The sequence below is a fragment of the Silurus aristotelis genome (assembly GCF_946808225.1).
Source record: "Silurus aristotelis genome assembly, chromosome: 3".
Classification (NCBI taxonomy): domain Eukaryota; kingdom Metazoa; phylum Chordata; class Actinopteri; order Siluriformes; family Siluridae; genus Silurus; species Silurus aristotelis.
The window spans coordinates 17,040,761-17,060,201 of record NC_139576.1 but is presented as its reverse complement, the minus strand read 5'-3'; the positions used below and the strand labels follow the sequence as shown (position 1 = coordinate 17,060,201).

General features: G+C 37.2%; 1 protein-coding gene across 4 annotated transcripts in view; it reads right to left on the bottom strand.

Annotated features, from left to right (window-relative positions):
- ncam2 (neural cell adhesion molecule 2) overlaps positions 1–19,441 on the bottom strand; it is a 194,245-nt gene that overhangs the window by 30,186 nt on the left and 144,618 nt on the right. For all 4 annotated transcript variants that reach the window (XM_083536557.1, XM_083536558.1, XM_083536559.1 and 1 more), the window contains exons 3-11: positions 18,230–18,436; positions 13,422–13,565; positions 12,925–13,059; positions 8,925–9,042; positions 7,719–7,879; positions 5,444–5,589; positions 1,899–2,049; positions 667–854; positions 357–453 (exon numbers count right to left, since the gene is read on the bottom strand). In XM_083536557.1, the coding sequence (XP_083392683.1) occupies positions 357–453; positions 667–854; positions 1,899–2,049; positions 5,444–5,589; positions 7,719–7,879; positions 8,925–9,042; positions 12,925–13,059; positions 13,422–13,565; positions 18,230–18,436 (1,347 nt within the window). The remainder of the gene's footprint in view (positions 1–356; positions 454–666; positions 855–1,898; positions 2,050–5,443; positions 5,590–7,718; positions 7,880–8,924; positions 9,043–12,924; positions 13,060–13,421; positions 13,566–18,229; positions 18,437–19,441) is intronic.

Sequence of the window (19,441 nt, the reverse complement as noted above, 5' to 3'; positions counted from 1 at the left end):
TCAAATGTTTTCTTTAAACATTATGAATTGCTATCTATAAGCTGAATCTATTTAGAGGAAAGGAAGGTGTTGTATAATGAGATGGAAAAGGAGACATGTGTACCAAATATTTGCATCTCGACAAATGTAGTTCATGTCTGGGGAATTAAGGACTATAGTGACACACTTTGATTAATGGTGATTTGTACAATCAATATGTAAAATTCACAAATGTGCCAAGAGGCATTTCCATAATCACACAGCAGGAGCTGTAAGTCCTCCTGAGTTCTTCTACTATTAAGAGTTGACTAAGAAATTCTACTTCAGAGACAATGAGAAGTGAACCTTTGGCTTTTGGAAAGGGGCGGTCTACTAACCTGCCTGAGCCAAGATGAACTCCTGAAACCGCATGCCAATGTTGTTTCTGGCTGTGCAGTTGTATCGGCCAAAATCCCGGTCTGACATGGGAGTGACCTGGATAAATGAGAGTGCATTTAGAGAAAAATGGTGACCCAATTTATCACTGGTTGGAATGAATTGAATCTGAGCTATACCTTGAAACAAATCTGCTTCGAGCATGAAGTAGATTAGACTAACAGTTTAGACAATCAAAGAATGAATTACTGTGCATATCAGTTACCTTCAGTAATTGATATAACAAGTGCAGATGTGGCCGTGTGTAAGTACCTCTAGCAAAGATTTGCCAGGAGCACTGTGTACTCGCATGTTAGCTGTGCCTTCAGTAGGGATGGTCATCTTGTCTCGCCGCCACAGCATAGTGGCCACGGGGTTGGACATCACTTCACAACTGATATTTACCGGGTTCCCCTCCCATGAGAAAAAGATGGTGTGATTAGTCTGGAACTTGGGCGCATCTGTTAAAAAATAAAAAGCCATTAGCTAGTTGGAACACTAAAAAGCCTGGCTATAGACTATTGTGGAAAACAGAACTGAGATCAGATGCCCAGAGTTAATTTTGAGCAGAAATTCAAATATATAATCCAAGAGCTCACTGGCACAGGTAAAACCACTGGAAGAGAATACAATGACTAAACTCTGTGACTGTCACAGATGTGAGTGTGTCTGCAGATACGCACATGATAACCAAAAAATGCATCTGGGAACTTGCATGCAGCTGGGTTTACAGGCTTGGGATCAATCTGAATATGTAGTAGTGCAATTTACTAAAACAACCTAAACAATCTACAGTCACTGCCCATCATATTCACTTTCCAAAGGCTTTTCTCTGCTTCTCTGTCAGATAGATATGTACACTCTCCAATGGACACACCTGCTTTTTCCATAATAGAGATTGATGCTGTCTCCTGTGTCACTATAGGCAGGCAACTAAATCGCTGAGTTAATGAGTGCCACTGTTGGATAATACATTCCACTGAGTCCCATTTAGAATACATTCACAGTTAATGTTAATCCACCCACCTCCCAGTGCTCTCCCCATCTACCAGTGTCACTCCACCGGATAATCTGTTCTTACTTTATTGATGGAATATAGAAATGTGTCACCACGCTGTGCCTAACGTAAAGATGAGATAGATATTTAACATTATCCATGGAAATTTTCTGTCACCTGGGTCATTTTTGAATATGTAGTAGCAATAATTCAGGATCTCTCTCTGTGAAACTAATGAAACCCTTCAGAACAGATGAAGCCCCAGTGATTGGTTAAATGCCTTCAATCCTTCAAATGCATTATAGACTAACTAAAAACACTCCAGTTTGAAAAGGATAGCACATGGTACTTTTTACAACAGAATGGGCTGGAGGAGGAATGGGAATATTTCCCAGATTCTTATCTCCTGCTGGTGTGATTAAGAGTTGTCATGTGTGTCATGTGTCTGGAATACACAATTGTGACAGTGTGTGCTTGTGTGGGATTTCTGTGAGTAATATCCACTCACACTCGATATCCAGGAACATGCTCTTCTGATGTCCTCCAATTCTGCTGAGAGCTTCACAGTCAAAACGGCCCCAGTCAGACAGGCCCACACCCACGATGGTCAGCATGGACTCACCATGATGCCCACGCACCTCCACACGCTCGTCTGGACTCTAAAACCACAAACACATGGCCCTTTATATTAGCCCAATATTTGAAGAGGTTTTGAGCACTGAATATTAAATACAATATAGGTATCTAAATACCATTTTTTAGTTAAAATTGCAAAGAAAAGATGTAATATTTGCAAATAGGCAATTATATACTAGACTCAATACTACTAGAGGCTACTACTGCCACTAATACTGCTATTACTGCTAATGCTATTACTATTGCTTTTACTACTGCTACTAGTACTGCTAATGCTTCTATTACTACTACAACTACTGGTACTCATACCAGTAAACTAAACTGATGATAAACTTCATGAATTTGACCAAAATTGTGATCAGTCCTTAACCTAGATTAAAATAACCATAGTAACTTCAGGAAGAGCGTTAGCAATGCTCACCAGGCTGGTAAAGTTACTAAAAACCTTTTACAGAATTTGGTCTTTACCATTCTACTGTTAAGCAGATTATATACAAATGGCAGAACAGCAATTACATTTAACAGCAATTTAATTCACCCAATTAGTGTTCATCTAGCAGAATGCACAACTATTAATATTATGGGAAATCAAAAAGAACCACAGGGTAACATCTACGGATTTACAGACCACTCTTGCGTTGTCAGTGTTACTGAGTCTAACATCAAGCAAATACTGCACAATAAAAAAAAAAACATCTAACATAAAACTTCATTTCAACTTAAGAAGTGCATTCTAACTGGGAAGCATGGGATGGCAGTATCATGATTTGGGGCTCTGCTGCCTCAGGTCCAGAATAGCTTGCTATTCCTGAGTGACCTATAAAGTCTGGATTGCAAATTCTACAGTGTAAACTGTAAACTGAACCTGAAGTGGGTCATGCAGAAAGGCAACAAACCTAAGTGCACAATCACATCTACAAAGAAATAGTTAAAGCAGAATAAATGTAAAATTTTTGAATGGCCAAGTCCAGACCATAACCCCAAAAAAGGTAATTAAAGGACCTGCAAAAATGCTGTTTGTGGACTACAGTTCAGCGTTCAACACCATAATTCCCTCCACGATTCATACACATATGACTGTGTGGCCACCTCCAACTCCACTACCATCATCATGATCTCCAACAACAATGAGACGGCCTACCTACAGGGGACTAAAAACCTGGACAGGCGAGCCCTCCAGAGGGTGGTGCAGCTGAGCGTACCATCCACACCGAGCTCCCTAACCTGCAGGACATCTACAGCACGCAGTGCCAGACCAGGGCCAGGAAGATCGTGAAGGACCTCAGTCATCACAACAATGGACTATTCTCTTTGTTGTGTTAAGGGAAGCGATTCCGCTCCTTGAAAGCAAACTCAGAGAGAATGAAGAGAAGCTTTTTTCCCACAGGCCATTCACAGTTTAAACCAGGAAACACCCAGGATCTAGTACTGGACCTCTCTCTCCATCTTCACTGTTTTTGCACTATGACACACACACACTTTAACTCTGGACTGTCACTTTAACTCTGGACTTGCAAAGCACAGTGGCACTTTATACCACATCATACTGCACATGGACACTTTAAGGACAATCACTAAATCACTTTAATTTGTACTGTCAATATCTACCATATGCATCTATGTATATACATATATTTTCACATATATTTTCATATATTTTATATAGTTTATACTTTTTATTTATCTACCTTCTTTTTTTTTTTTTTTTTTTTTTTTTTTTTATCATTGCTTTTATGCTTGAATGCCGGACAGACGTAAAAAACAAAAAACAAACATAAAAGTTTGGTTTAATTTATTGCATATTATGGTGTAACACCAGTAAGTCAAATCAAAGGTTTTTCAGGCAAAATATATTTTGTTGAATAATTTTGCTTAAAACTATATAATATTAACTATTGCAATATACACCGATCAGGCATAACTTTATGGCCACTGATCAGGAATACCAATATGACCTACTGCCTAATATTGAGTTGGTTCCGCCTTTGCTGCCAAAACAGTCCTGACCCATCAAGCATTAACAGCAGTAACAACTTTAGCAATTTGAACAATTTTATCTGTTGAATCAGACTACACGGACCAGCCTTCACTCCCCACGTGCAGTAATGACCCTTGGCTGCCCATGACCATGTCGGCAGTTCAACACTGTTCCTTCCCTGTACCACTTTTGATAGATACTGACCACTACAGCCCACAAGAGCTGCAGTTCTGGAGATGCTCTGACCCAGTCGACTAGCCATCACAATTTGGCCCTTGTCAAACTTTGTCAAACTTTGACAAACAAATGCTTACCCTTGCCCATTTATCCTGTTTTTAACACATCAAATGAAGACAAAATGTTCACTTCTTGCCTAATATATCCCACCCACTAACAGGTGCAATGATAAAGAGATAATCAGTGTTATTCACTTGACTGGTTATAATGTTACAATGTCTATATAACTATAACTATAAAAATAACTATAATGTTTTTGCATCCTTTATTAATTTGGTTCTCTTTATCTAGTTTTATGACATAGAGTAAGATCCGATCACATTTTAGGTCAAATCTATACAGAAAAACAGGGTTCAGAAATTGCACTGTAACTATACAGCCATATTGTGAATTCAGTTATACCAACAGGGGGTAACTGTAGGTGCTTCTTCTTTGCAATACATCCCTCCTTGATTGCTCTTTACCTTTCCCATCAGGCAGGCCATTTAAATTGCTTGCCAAGCAGTCGCTGCTAGATTAAGCATGGTGGCAGGGTATTTTATAAAGCTCCTGTCAAAGATCCACAGACTGCTTCACTGAAGAGCAACTCCATTTACCTCCATTGTTGCAGCCTAACAACTATGCTTTTATGGCATTCTAATGCCCTTTGACAGCTCCTCTTCTTGTCATGTTATCAGACTCGGCGTCCCTGTTGAATTAACTATTGTGCAGGACGCATTTTTATTCAGTGCAGACACAGAACATGGAGGAAGAAAGTGAACCAGCTCCTATATGCAGCACTGGTCACTGGTGACTCTAACAGTTCTGACCAGGGTTGGTGCATTTAAAAAAATGCAGCTCACACATTAGACAATGAGTGCATCAATCAATTGACATGCCTTCTCACCAAATTGAAAGGCACAGAATTTTGTGGAACATTGGAGAGCTATATTTAAATATGCAAAGACAGTACACAGCAAACATATTCTGATGCAATGAATACATCATGATTGCTCATTTCTCGTTTGTATTTCACAAATTTATATCATGGCAGGTTACATCAGACTTTTTTTGATGGTCTCTCATGTCTCACTATAGAAGCACATTGCATTACTGTGTTTATTCAAAACAAATGACTGCTTACCATTATCAGGTTCAGCTGTACCTGTACCTGTACCTGTACCTGTACCTGTACCTGTACCTGTGCCTGTCTAGAGTTTTACCTTTTTTCCATAAGAGAAACTCAATCCATCGCTGGCTCTCCTCCAGGTGATCTCTGGCAGGGGTTCACCCTCAGCTTTACAGGAGATCATAGCAGCACTGCCTTCCACAGCTGTTACATTCCTCAGCTTAGTGATATGTGGTTGGACTACAAGCAGAGTAAAACAGACCACCCATGTAATAGTTATATGAAGTATACAGTGAAACACATGTGATTTAAACAAGAATAAGCCATGGAAATGTTTTGAAATGTTTAATGTATTATACTATTAATAATATAGACAGTTGGCTGTCAACCGTTCTGGAGGCACCACACATGCTTGAATACACACACACACATACAAACACAATTACTTATGCTTAGATGATGATGCTTTTTTGTGGGATTGTTGATTAGGAGATTAACACTTTCCTGCTCAAAGTGAAATAGTGTCAAAGAGGAACTGCATTGCAGCATTTACCTTGAATAAACATAACAGGCTTTCTTTAACAGATCACTATTATTATCATAAAATATTTATATTTGTAGCCCCTGAGATTGCATCAATACATATGAAACAGTCCCATGGGGCAGTTCTGTTTTTGATATGTCTCCTGATATGTTAAAAAAAAAATTACCCCAACAACGAAATCATGCTCTTGACAGTACAAAGATAAATCAGAGAAACTGTGTATGTTTTCAATTTAGACATTGTTCATTAGTGTGCAAAACTAATTATATGATCGGATCAGAAAAATAAATGGCTGGTGTCTAATGTTTGACAGTACTCAGTACAGAGAATAAATGATAACTTTCAAACTTGCAGTCCTATGAGACTATTACAGCATGTCAAGGGATTTCAAACCTAAGACTTTCATATGCACATTATTAGATTGAGAAATAGGTCTTATTAGTATGGAGAAATAAGACAGATGAGATAAATGTTAAGTTAAAACTACGTTTCCCATCACCCTTTGCTAACTAAGCTCCCATGCAATAAATAGGCATCATTGAAATGAACTATCTGAAGAATGTCGAAGAATGTCCTTTGCTTGCACATTGAAAGGATTTTGATGACTACAGAATAAATCTCCATAAATTTACATGAACTGACAAGGTGCTATCTGAATAATCTGAAAGGATGCTGGCAGCTTCATGAAAACCTAAATTGAAATTCTTGGCCATAAAGAGTGCATCACCTATTTTCTTAAATTATTTTAAGAACCTGTTTATGGAAGGAAAACTGGAAGGCTGAATGTGGGAGGATGATGACAAAAAAAAAAAAAAAAGAATAAAAAAATGTCCTCCTGCTCAGCAGAATTGTCTCTTCTCTATGAAGAATATATAACGTCTATGGACGCAGCAATATTTTTATATTACCTGCGTTGTGTTATATACACATATACACGTTATGTAACATATTTAACTACACAAGCAGATGTATAGCCATGTGTACCAACTGAGCACAAGCTTTATTGTAATCTGATTTGAATGTAAATCGCCAGTATATTCAGGTCTTACAACTGCTATAAAAGGAAGGGATGCACCAAATGGCATAGTTCAAATACAGCCTGAAGTTATAACTTTAAAGATTTACATCAAGCCCCAAGTAGGTGCAAAATTTGCTGTGAATAAAACCATTTTAAGCAACATAAAAAATTACATTTATACTTATCTCATTTGTCTTGGCAGACCACAACATAACAATATGAAATAAAAATTAAAAAGAAAATGATATTTGTCTAAGGTGACTATATAAATAAACAGGAGTAAATTTATTACACAGACAAATTAGAGCAGACATGAACATACATGTCCTGATCATGTAGTTTTCTCTGCTTAATATATATCATGCAGATTGAGTGTCTGAGTGACTGTTTTGATCTATCAGTTTTGATCTATCATCACTTTATTTTTATAGTGTGGAAATTGTTAGCTCGGTGGTTAATATGGTAGACGTTAAATAAGAAGGTTGTGAGCTCAAATCCTAACAAGATCAAGCTGCCATTGCTGGGCGTTAGCTAATTGCAAGTAGCTCTGGGTAACAACATCTGCCAAATACAACAAATGTAAATGTTACGCTCTACTAATTATAATGTACCTTAATTGTAATTGGTAAGAATGGTTATATTTGGTGCCACTCTTTTTACATCCTGACTTATAATATTACTTATGATAAACTTGACATTGAAAATTTCAATTTAGAAAAAAATATGGATTAATATGTTTAAAAGCTTGTATTGCCCTATTATATTGTCATAATATTTTTTTGCATGTGTAGCAAAAACAGTCCTTACCGAAAACTTTGAGGAAAATTTCCCGCTGCACATCGCCAGCCTTGTTGGAGGCCTTGCAGGTGTAGGAGCCACCGTCGTCCTGCTTAATGTTGTGAATAGTGAGTGTGGTTCCGCGGGCTCGCATTACATACTTCTCTGGCTCCTGGAGTTCAACTCCCCTCCTACCAGACATAAGACGGCAAACATGTCTAGCCTGGTACAGAAACATTACTACTCTGAATGCAAAAGCACAAACAATAACATAGCATAAAGTAAAAAAAAAAAACACAAACACAAAAACACAAACAAAGCAAACTACATTTTAAAATAGCCATGTTTTATTCAGTTATTTCCCTACATGTTGTGAAACGTAAACATATAAATCAAGCTCTCTAGATAAAAGTGTGCACTAGCAATTGAGTAGTCTATTAAATTCAGGATTAATACTGTGCTAATGCTATAGGGCAGGATGATTGCATTGTGAGTAGTATGATATATAACTGAACTAGTCTTGTTCATACAATTAAAGTACAGTCATGGTTATAATAAGGTCAGAGCCTTTGGGGGAAAAAAAACCCTGCAACTCAGTATAACATAAACAAATTACTCATATTTTATTTAACTCCTAATAATGATTACAAATATATAAATAAAGTGTACCTGAAATACAATTGAAATTCAAGTTTTAGCAGGTGTACTTTAATTGTCAATGCTGTCTCAGTGTCTCCTAGCGTTTGGTTAGATTCATTCATAAAAGGTCAGCATGTGCCAGTTCTTGGCACCAATCAGATTCTTCTTCTTCTCTTGCCAATCTCAGTAGACGTAATTACAGTGATTGAAGGCCTGTAATTAACATGTTGGGTCGCCTGTCACTCAAAACCCACACATTAGAGGTGAAAAGTATTCATTCAAAATACAAATGTGTATTATGGACCATTTCCTGCTATTCTTTTCTCAGATTTCTCAGATCATATGGCAAAAACTCTTATCTCCTATGAGAAAAATATGTTTTATGGCACGAAATCTTTAAGTTGGAAACTCTTTATTTTTGTTTGTAACAGAACAGCACATTTAAGTGTTTCTTAACATCACACTTATTTATTCTAAAATCCAGGCAAATAAGCTGATTTACACAGGTGGGATGTCCTGCACATTACCACTGTTCATGGTTTTAGGGTGTCAGATGTAATAAATACTGTAGGTGTGTCAGGATGCAGTGGATTATACCTGTGCCAGGTAACATTAGGTTCAGGAGAGCCGTAAGCCCTGCAGGTGAATGTCACAGATTCACCATAGTCTGCTGTAGCATTGAAGGACTGCTGTGGAACAGACAGCACTGGAGGAACTGTGGGGAAAGATCCAGATTGCCATTAAAAGGTATACCTGTTACTCCTGAAAAAAAAAATAAAATTGTAACTGTAGTGTTCTTATGTCTCATTAAAAAAAATCTAGTAACTGTAGTGTCCTTATGTCTCATTAAAGTTATAATATAAAATGTTGTTACTGTGTATTATTATACTATTCTAATAAAAACTCCTGCCGTCCCAGTAAATTAAATGAAACTTTTTTTAAAGACAGTATTGGTTTCACACCTAGATACACATGTAAAACCGCTGCTTTAAGTCATCATATTCCATGCATGCATTATCAACCTTAACTTGACTGCACTTGAAAATAACGCTGATTGAGTAAATAAACAAAAGCACTTTCTGGCTTTAAATCAATATTTCCTATCCAGTTCAGTTTATTATATTGTGAAAGGTTAATGAGGAGGACAAAACGTCAAGTGGTTGGTTAGCCAAATGACCTAAAAGAATCCACATTGACATTCTGATAAATTAGCCACATATTCAATTATTCACAGTGATACAGTATGTGCATAAGTACTCCTTAAAATAATCTAAGACTTTTTTTTCTTTTTCTTTTCTTTTCTCTATGACCAAAGATGTTTGGACACATGACTGGTCATACCCCTGTGTGTTTAGTGAACATCCCATTATAGATTGAGTTTCCTTTTTGCTCTTATAACAATCTGCACACCTGAGAGAAGGCTTTTCACTAGATTTTGGAACGTGGCTGTGCAGATTTTTGCTTATTCATTCACAGGAGCACTAAAGGTTGGGCACTGATGTCGGGCGAGAAGCCCTGTTGTGCAGCAATCATTCCAGTTCATCCCAAAGGTGTTTCAGTGAGGTTGCGGTTAGGGCTCTGTGCAGGCCACTCAAGTACTTTCACACAAACCTTTGCAAAAAAAAAAAATTGGTTGCAGTGGTTTATAGTATAAAACTTAAATATGTATATGGTGGTCAGGTGTTTTCATATGTTTGGCCATATAGATTACAAATATTAGATCTTAGATGGAATATGGTGCATAAGAAAAACATTTATGCACAACAAACACATAATTAAGAACAATAAATTTTTTAAAAAACATTTTTCTAACCTTTTAGTTCAACACTGGCATTTTCTTAGCAAAGCAAGAATTTTTAGCATATTCTGTCACTTGTCAACATATACTTACCTGCTTTGTTTTATTATTAATTACTGTTTTTGGTTGACAAATGTTTGGGACTCCACCATTTAAAATGGATGTCATTTTGAATTATGCTCCATTTAAGATGTAACATCATTTAATGGAGTATGAGCATGGGTAAAAAGATTAAATTAAGAGAATGTTTTATTCATGGTCAGTATCAGGCTGCCTTGGCAGCAGATCGGATCAACGAAAACATCCCTCTACTCCTTTATTAGACACCAAAAATGCACACCCTATTTTCTATACAGAACACACATAATGGGACACCAAAATTCACACCCTGTTGACTAAACAGAACACACATAATGGGTCATTCTTTAGAAATGCCCAAACTTCTGCCAGTCTTGTCTAAATTAATCCACCAAGTCTTCCTGAAAGTTATTATGTGATAGAAAATGCAATCAGTTGGTGATGTATGATTGTGGTGGAGAAGGCGTTTAGAAGGAAATTGTGAAAGGTAGGCTACAGGATGATAAGGAGAATTTCTGTGACAGGGGCCCTTTCAAAGAGCAGTGATTGCAGATTAGCTGACAGCAATGGGGCTGTTACCATTACAACCAAGGTTCAAGTTTTACTCTTATAATCAAATCTGTCTTTACAACAGAGCAACACTGCACATAGCTTTGGTCCTGTGCTTGTACACTTTTTGTGTCACCCCACTTCAATACTAATAGACTACTTCACTAAATGTAAATCAGGCAGTTAATATGCCATTACAAACACACAAACACACACGCATTTAAATGTTTTAACTTTAAAATATAAATGCATTGTGTAAATAATTAATTAAACCTAACTGTATAAATACCAGACTTCCAAATTTATTGACGAATTATTAAAATTCTATGTACTAAAGGGTCACACTGACTATCATCTATAAAAATATATCAGAACGCATAAGGCATATGGTACCAAGGGAAGCAGAGAATGCAGGAAGTAGGTCAAACTAGTCTATTTCTTTTTCTTTTTTTTTGTTGCTAAATGTAATACTTAAAAGAATCATTTATATAAAACCTTGGGCACACATTCCATGCATATTTCCGTGTCTTTCATGTGTATTTTTTTCAGATATTGGTTGCTTTGTGATACTGCCATTAAATTATACTGCCATAAGAAAAATCCTGCAAGCTTCCAAAGAAGACAGAAAGTGCTTTAGTCAATTACATCAGTCAGCTGATTATTATTGCTTGATTATTGCTATAATACAAATGTAAAATATGTAGGTGAAGTATACTTGTATATCACTGCATGTGCATTTCTTTCAGATAATGAGAGGAGTGTGCTTAATTGGATATCCTCGCAGCATGTCTACACCCGTGAATATATCACTGCCTTACTTTTGATGCATAAAAATAGAAACTGTGGTTATTAATGTTTTGTTTTTTGTATGTTCAATACAATGATTTACATCATTGAGAGTGTTAGAAAGTATTCTGAAGAAGCTTGGCAACCAGAGGCTTTTGTTTTGTAAAAAAGTAGAACAATTTGGAAAGCCTAAGGAAATCTAACATGTCTATACTAAAATATCGACTTGGAATACTTAATAGTTTTCCTATTGAATAATGCCACAAAGACACACAGGAAATGCTGAGACATGTAAATAAAACACACTCTACACAGGGTTTAGTCAGGCAATGAAACAATGTCCAAGCAGATTATAATTGACTTTCTTGCCAATCAATAGCCATTTTCCAAAGGCTATAATCTAATTGATCTCATTCCCAGATGAAGGGACCCAACTGGAACAGTACTGCTAATATGAGACATAATTGGGCATAAAGACATCAAACCAGTTCAGTGAAGCATCTGGCTGAAGCTTATAATGCTCAGCAACTTTAGTCATTGAACACTGACCAGCTTGCCATAAAAAAAGGCAATTTTACAGTTTTGTGTCTTTAGTTACATGTACATGTTACAGGTTACAGTATTGTTATTATATGTAACAATATATATTTTTTATATTAATAGATTTAACATAAATCAAGCAAAAACATAAAATCAGAAAAGTCTTTGTGTTTTTTTGAGTATTATTCTTATGTCTCAAACTGATTCAGCCAGACTAATACGCACAACAGCAGCCACACTAATATGTTTACACGGAGTGCAGTGGTGGCTGTACGTACGGTTGCTTCATTTGTTTTAGGTTAGCCTCTGATGTGTGTTGTCATGTCTGCCAGATTATCAGCCATGCCTCATTGAACAACCTTATTAGATCAGTGGGAGAGATTTCAGCAGGGTGCTATAGAGACTCTGGCCTATGTTCACCCTCATCACATCAGACATAAAATATCATGGTTAATCTCTCCATATCATTGCGGCTCATCTATAGCCAAAACTCCAGTATCGTTTTTATGATGGCTGATATTTAGGAGGTCTTGGTCTTTTACACAGAGCCATTTTTTGAGAGAGGAAAGCAATGAGTAATAGCATAGAATGCAGAAACTGAAATTACAATTATATTAACCATGCTGTAAACCTATTTTTTAGAAGTAATGGCGCATTGTATGCCCATTGCCCAAAGTACTGGAAATTGCACACACAGAGACACTAACTTAGCCTGAAAGAAAACTACAATTTTGTGACTTTTTTTTCTTTTTGCGCTCTATGCACACCATATTTTCTTGCCAGGCATCACTATGAGCTTTCACTGCACATCCATTATAGCACTTTGTCTGTGATGGAAAAACTCACCGTTGACAACCAGGATGATATCTCTGAAGTCAATCTCACCCCTGGCCTCCACTCGGGCTTCACAGCGGTACACACCTTCATCTGCTTTAGTTACTCTCTGAACTTGTAAGTTGTTGTTTGGTAGAAGCTGAAACTCTGAAAAGGATCCAATGCAAATTAATGAAAGAAAGAAAGAAATTTTAAAGATCAAAGGTGCTTTATTTAATGCTGAGAATAGCATTTGATTACAATACAGTCATATCAATAGCAAATCCAAGGATAAAACCTTCCATCAAACCACTTTAATTTTACAATCTAAAAATAGTCTGTTTTGAATTTGGAGTCAGTCCTAATGGCAGAATAATGAAAATTATCTTAAAACTTTTTTCTATAATACATTACTTTTTGAACTTTGAAAACATAATTAATCCATTGCAGAATTTTCTTTCCTCTTAAAAGTTTTTTCCTCCTAGCTGTTGCAAAAAGCACTCATAACAAACCACTGAAAAGGGACTCACTGTCAGTGTCCTCAGTAATCTCCATATTATTGTAGTACCATGCCACCACAGGTACAGGGGAGCTGGTGACATCACACACAACCTCAGCCACATCACCCTGCCGGAACTCCTGAGGTGATGGCACCTCCCTAAAAGTTAGTTTTTCTAAAACAAAAAAACAGTACAGACCACTGATAATTTAACCGAATAAAATGTGCTCTTAAACTAGAAAGGATAACAAATGGTTAAATGTGCTGGACTGGTGTCTGTGGAGGTCCTTTAGGTCTATGCTAGTCCCTTCAAACTTGTGCTGGAAGCTACCCCATTAATACCATAATGTCTCTAAAAATCTTCTTCTTTTTCTTTCGGCTGCTCCCATTAGGGGTCGCCACAGCGGATCATCCGTCTCCATACCACCCTGTCCTCTATATCTGCCTCTTTTACACCAACTACCTGCATGTCTTCCCTCACCACATCCATGAACCTCCTCCTTGGCCTTCCTCTTTTCCTCCTACCTGGTGGCTCCATCTTCAGCATTTTTCTACCAATATAATTCATGTCCCTTCTCTGCACATGTCCAAACCATCTCAATCTCGCCTCCCTCACCTTGTCACCACAACATCCTACATGTGCTGTCCCTCTAATAAACTCATTTCTAAATAATGTCTCTAAAAATATAAAAGTTAAATATGATGATTGTTGACTTCATGTGGGCATCTAGTGTTTGCCCTCCACTGCACAGCAATGGTGCAGAGGTGAAGACAGTGAAACAAGCTACACATTCCCCCAACACCATCTGCTTGTCTGGGATGAAGAAAGCCACTAGCAACCTTACTTTCTGTTGAAGACCAAAACCCCCCACTTCCATTTCCTTTTACAGGGAGACTATAAAGATCATTCTGACCAGCTGTCTCAATGTTTGGCTTGGCAACTGCTCTGTGGATTGAAAGGACAGCTAAGAAGATCATTGTGGTCTCTTTTTTCCCATCACTTAGACTTTCTTACACAAGTGCTGCATCTACAAGTATTTCAGCATTGTGGATGACCCACACACCCCTCTCATGAACTGTTCACCCTGCTGCCATCTACCATATGGTGTAGGTGAATCTGTGCCACCCATAAGCACCACTTGGATAAATCAAGACCCTACCCAACACACACCCTTGAATGATCACACACCAATTCAATGAGCACCTGAAAATTACAAGCATATTTTGCACTTGAATATGTGAGTATTTATTTATACATAACATAAAAATATAAAATATAATTCATTTTGCACCTCATGTAGTCATATTTGCCATTCTCTTTTATTATTGCTCTATAGTTCATTACCATCTAAGTTTTAGAAGTTCTAAAGAGGATTCACAATAAAACCCACTTGTCTTGATCCTTTTCCAAGAACACTGAAAATGGCGAGAATACAGCCAGGAGTCCATTGCCAGGCACAGACTAAAACATTTCATCTTAATGAGTTCATCAAAAGAAGCATGCAGGCTCCTTTATATCTGCACAATCCCTGACTTTGATCCACATTAATAAATAAAAAATCTAGGAAAATGAGAGCAGGAGACATGTCTACTTCAGTTTTTGGAACAGTTCCAGCAAAGATGACAGAGTCTAGTTAGCACATTGTCTATGATTATTCACAGTTACACAAGTGAGAATTAGTTGAGAAATTCCATTAAATCAGTTTTTCACACACTATCAAGTGAAGCGCTCAGTGTGCGTGGGAAAACGTAGTACATATCAGCTTCTTTTCCTCAGACAAAAAAAGGAAATACTTAAAGAGAATGAAAAACTTCATCAGTCCCACGTCAGCACATCAGCTCTGAGTATTGATCTGTGAATCACGCCTGTTTACACATTTCCTCTGCTCAAAATATATCTTCCTGAAAAGCTTTTTAGTAAATTCCAGGCCTGCTACAAAATCCAAAATGCAGAAATAAAAGAGGAAACGTACACAATATTTCTGGAGCATGTTTCAGAGCATTCTGTTCGTAAAGCATTCTGTTCGTAATGCGCATTAAAGATTGATAAAGATCAATAAAAGATATTTTCCAAAATGCCTTTAAATCCAATATGTTTCTTTTGAATGTTTTTACATTTTGTACATTTCTTCCACATTCCCATTTTACCATCTCTTTACCTACATTTACCTTGATGCCATCAATTTTACAAAAGCGTACAGGAAATTTGAGCTGGATAACAGTGATCGTGCTTAAAGCATTCTGTAGCCACTGAGAAAATGTCATTCTGCCATGACTTCCATATAATGGCTCCTCATTTCTGTCCCCATTTCTGAACCATGTCATTTCTCTCGAATTCTTTGTCTCTTTTTTCCCCTCTTTGTTTCATTTATCCTTTCTCACTCCCTGCACTTGTCATGTGCCTAAGCTGTTTAATTTCTGGAAGAATTTAATTTAGGTTTACACAAGCCATTTTATCAAACGTCATCAAATTAATTCACCATTTAAAGTGTTTAAAGTTTTCTCAATAGAAAGATTTTATGGGTTAAATGTAGTAATATTTCTTATGGTTTAAATAAATTTTTTTGTTTAAGAGGCAATGTTTACTGCATTGCTTTATTTGACAGAGGGCACAATATGTGCTGCCCCTTACATTCAATTACACATACAACAATACACTCAGATGCCACATGCCTGCAACTAGATATTTTATCAGGTACCATATGCAGTTGTTGTCAATGTTTTATTTGTCAGCCCTTCTGTTAAAGGAAAGGGTCTATCTCTAAGAAAATGCATTATTTGGATGTTAGATTATTCTTAGAGCTAACTACTGTCAGTGACATTGTATTGATGTCATCATGGTATGAGTGTGTCACATCTGGCTTTAGAATAGACAACCAAAAATATCCAAGAACCAAGAAGAATGATTTGGTCAGAAACTGAGATAATGGGCTAGAGGATGACACATAATGGTGCATGAAAAAATATATAGATTTGTATTTAGAGTTGAATAAAACGTGTGAGGTCTCAGTGCTAAATTGTGCACACTTGAATTTAGACCTACAGCAGATACTATTCAAGGTGGTTATGTGAGAAGTTCTGACATTGGACATTTAACTGCTTGATATTTGATCTAATGAGGAGCTGAATATAGCACCTCTGTTGGAATGTTCACTGAGGTAACTGAAAAGTGTTGTGCTTCTCATTTATCTACTATCATGTCAGTGATGCTTTTGTTAAAAAGCATTTTTAAAGGCTATTAAAACACACACCATTGCAGATTCTTCTAGTGAGAAACAATGTGGAAAACCTAGAGGTGTGAACTACATGTAGGTAGTTTTAGTTAAACATTTGATTATTTGTATAGTCTGAAAACATACAGCGTAACCTAAAGTATATGGTAAGTGGGGGAAATTACCACAGTGTTCATGTAATGAAACATGTCAGGTATTATCAAAAAGTGTTTAAAATGCCAGTGAAGTAGAAACAAATCTCCTTGCTGTCATAAAAATATATATGTGCATCAGGTTGTAGGTCCAAATGGTAAAAATGGAGCCTAGACCTCCAAAATGCTAAGAACTGCCTCTGGCAATAGATTTGTGAGAGTAAAGCTGTCATTTATCAGTGGATAAAATGTTCTCAGGGCAGCCTGGAGTCAAACGTGACCCATATTCAAGGAGACCTGCAAGTACAGTCCACGTATAAAATTGTGGCAAGGTGAAAGAAAAAAAAATTTAAAGTGACTGACGTCTGAGAAATGACTCAGAAACTGAAGGATTCTAAACTGAGTTTGTCAGGAGTCTGCAGATTGTGTTCTAACACTGCTAAATGAAATTCTGCTATCTAAAACTTCTAGTCTCATCAGCTTTATTAATACCGGTCCTAGATGTGTGGTAATAATGCTCCAACATCAAAAACAGGTTCATTTAAAGAGAAAAAAAGAGAAAACAAAAGTAAGGGTAATACTGGTTACGGGTTAAGGTGTTTGTAGATATTGAATCAAGCCTTATATAAAGTCATACTTCATATAAGGGAAGAAAAAAATGGCATGAGCTGTGCATCACATGTATCATAGGCATCCAGCTTTGCTTCTAAAAGTGTGTATCAGTTGGAAAGCGAGGCTTTGTAAATGCTTCAATAATCATGCCTGTACCTAAGTAATACATGTACAATTTTACAACATTTTAATCAGTCCTAATGTGGCTGACACTTCTATTGTATTTGTGATATCTACAATTAGTGCCATTAGTGAAGCCACATATTGTTCAAGTAAAGCAATACAAATAAATTTAGCATCCGCTTGGCATGGGTATTTATTTATGCTTTTATTATGTTGTCACTAGAAGGGAATGTGGGCAAACTATTCTGAAAGCTTTCTCACTAGGAAGTCTTGCACCTCACTAGGCCACTCTGCATGCATAGAGCGTATGTGACAGCATAAAAAAAATCTTTTTTCCACTGAAGCCCAGTCTGACATGTCACAGAGCTCCTGCCGTACTCCTACACATAAGATTTAACCAGGATTTAGCCTGGTCTCTTATTAAGTTTCTCTTTAGCATGACCCAAACTACCTGAACAAACTGACACACTTTCTCTGCCAAGCAATAACAGTGTTCATTATCGCACTGAATAAAAACCTTTCAAATCAGCTGTGTGTGTAGAATGTAAAAATAAATATGAATTGGGTTAGTGGCATCTGCATTTCTGCATCTCTACCCAGCAGCAAACATGCTTTGGAAGATAACTATTAATTTAGCTAAAATGTAGGAATTTATATAGGCGTAGGTGTTAGTGTAGTATTATTCTTTCTTCTATCAGAAAAAGCTGAATATGTGAGTGCTTGTGTGTGTGTGAACTCACGGTAAATCTCCAGGACCACTGTGGCCTCTCGTGTCTGTCCTTGTGAGTCAGTGGCTTGGCAGCGGTAGATACCTGCGTCCTCTATGTTGGCGTTGTAGAGGGTGAGTCTGGAGCGCACTCCCTCATTGTGCAGAGCGACTCGTGGAGATGGCATCATGCGCTCACCTTGAGGGTTATACCACTCCAGGCTAATGGGTTCTCCAATCACTGCACACACATACCCCACAGTACAAAATACTTAGGAAAATGCTGTCCCATCCTATTGGTCATGTGACTTCCTATCCTAGTGCTGACATGAATCAAATCCATCTACTAAAATTACAGTTCAAAGTTGAATGAACGACTTCTATGTTTTCATTGTCAGTTTAGATCTACAAGAGACAAAAACACTGGGGGGGGTGCATTTTTTAAACTGATTTCATAAGTCAGTGGCAGCACAATGTGTGGTAGCAGTGTACACCCAAACCACCCAGTAGATAATGTTCCACAGGAGATAATGAGGAAAGGTGCTCTGAGGTGCTATTAATCTTGTTGTACTGGAAAGTCATAAAAAAGCCTCAGTATGGGGCAGCACTTCCACCTGGGGGTATCAGTTCAGGAAGAGAGAGAGGTAGATGGGTTTGGGGCAACCTAAGCCTAAGTGGACTCAGTGAACTCATCATGGCACAGGGAGGGGGCACACAGAGAGGTCTGCAGAATTTTTCTTCTTACCAAAATGACAGCTATACAGTTATAGAAATGGAATCTGAAATGTGGGGCGGTCTTTGATGTGTGATAAAAATCTCACAATTCTATATTGACTCTCTAGAGAACAGCACTCTACGCTCTAAGTTTCTATAAATTGGGTATACAAACTTACAAAAACTGATAAACTAGCACAGCTACTACTTGCGCTATAAGGTTGAATTATTTGCTTAATAAAAGAAGCCTGTATTGCATTTTGCCTTTTTTTGTCTCAAGACAACAATTTTTGTACATGTTTTAGTGCGCACAGGACCAGTGAGAAACATTTGCTGAAATAGACTCAAACAAACAAAGAAATAAAACAAGTCTGATAGGGTACACATGGTTGGTAATATTCTGATTTGAACATTTGTTATGCATTAGGCTGATTAAAACTTGCTAAAATAAGCAGACTCCACTGTGCCATGGAGACTTTAGCCATGCAGGAGAGTGTGAGAGAAAGCAGAGAAAAAGAACATATTAAAATAT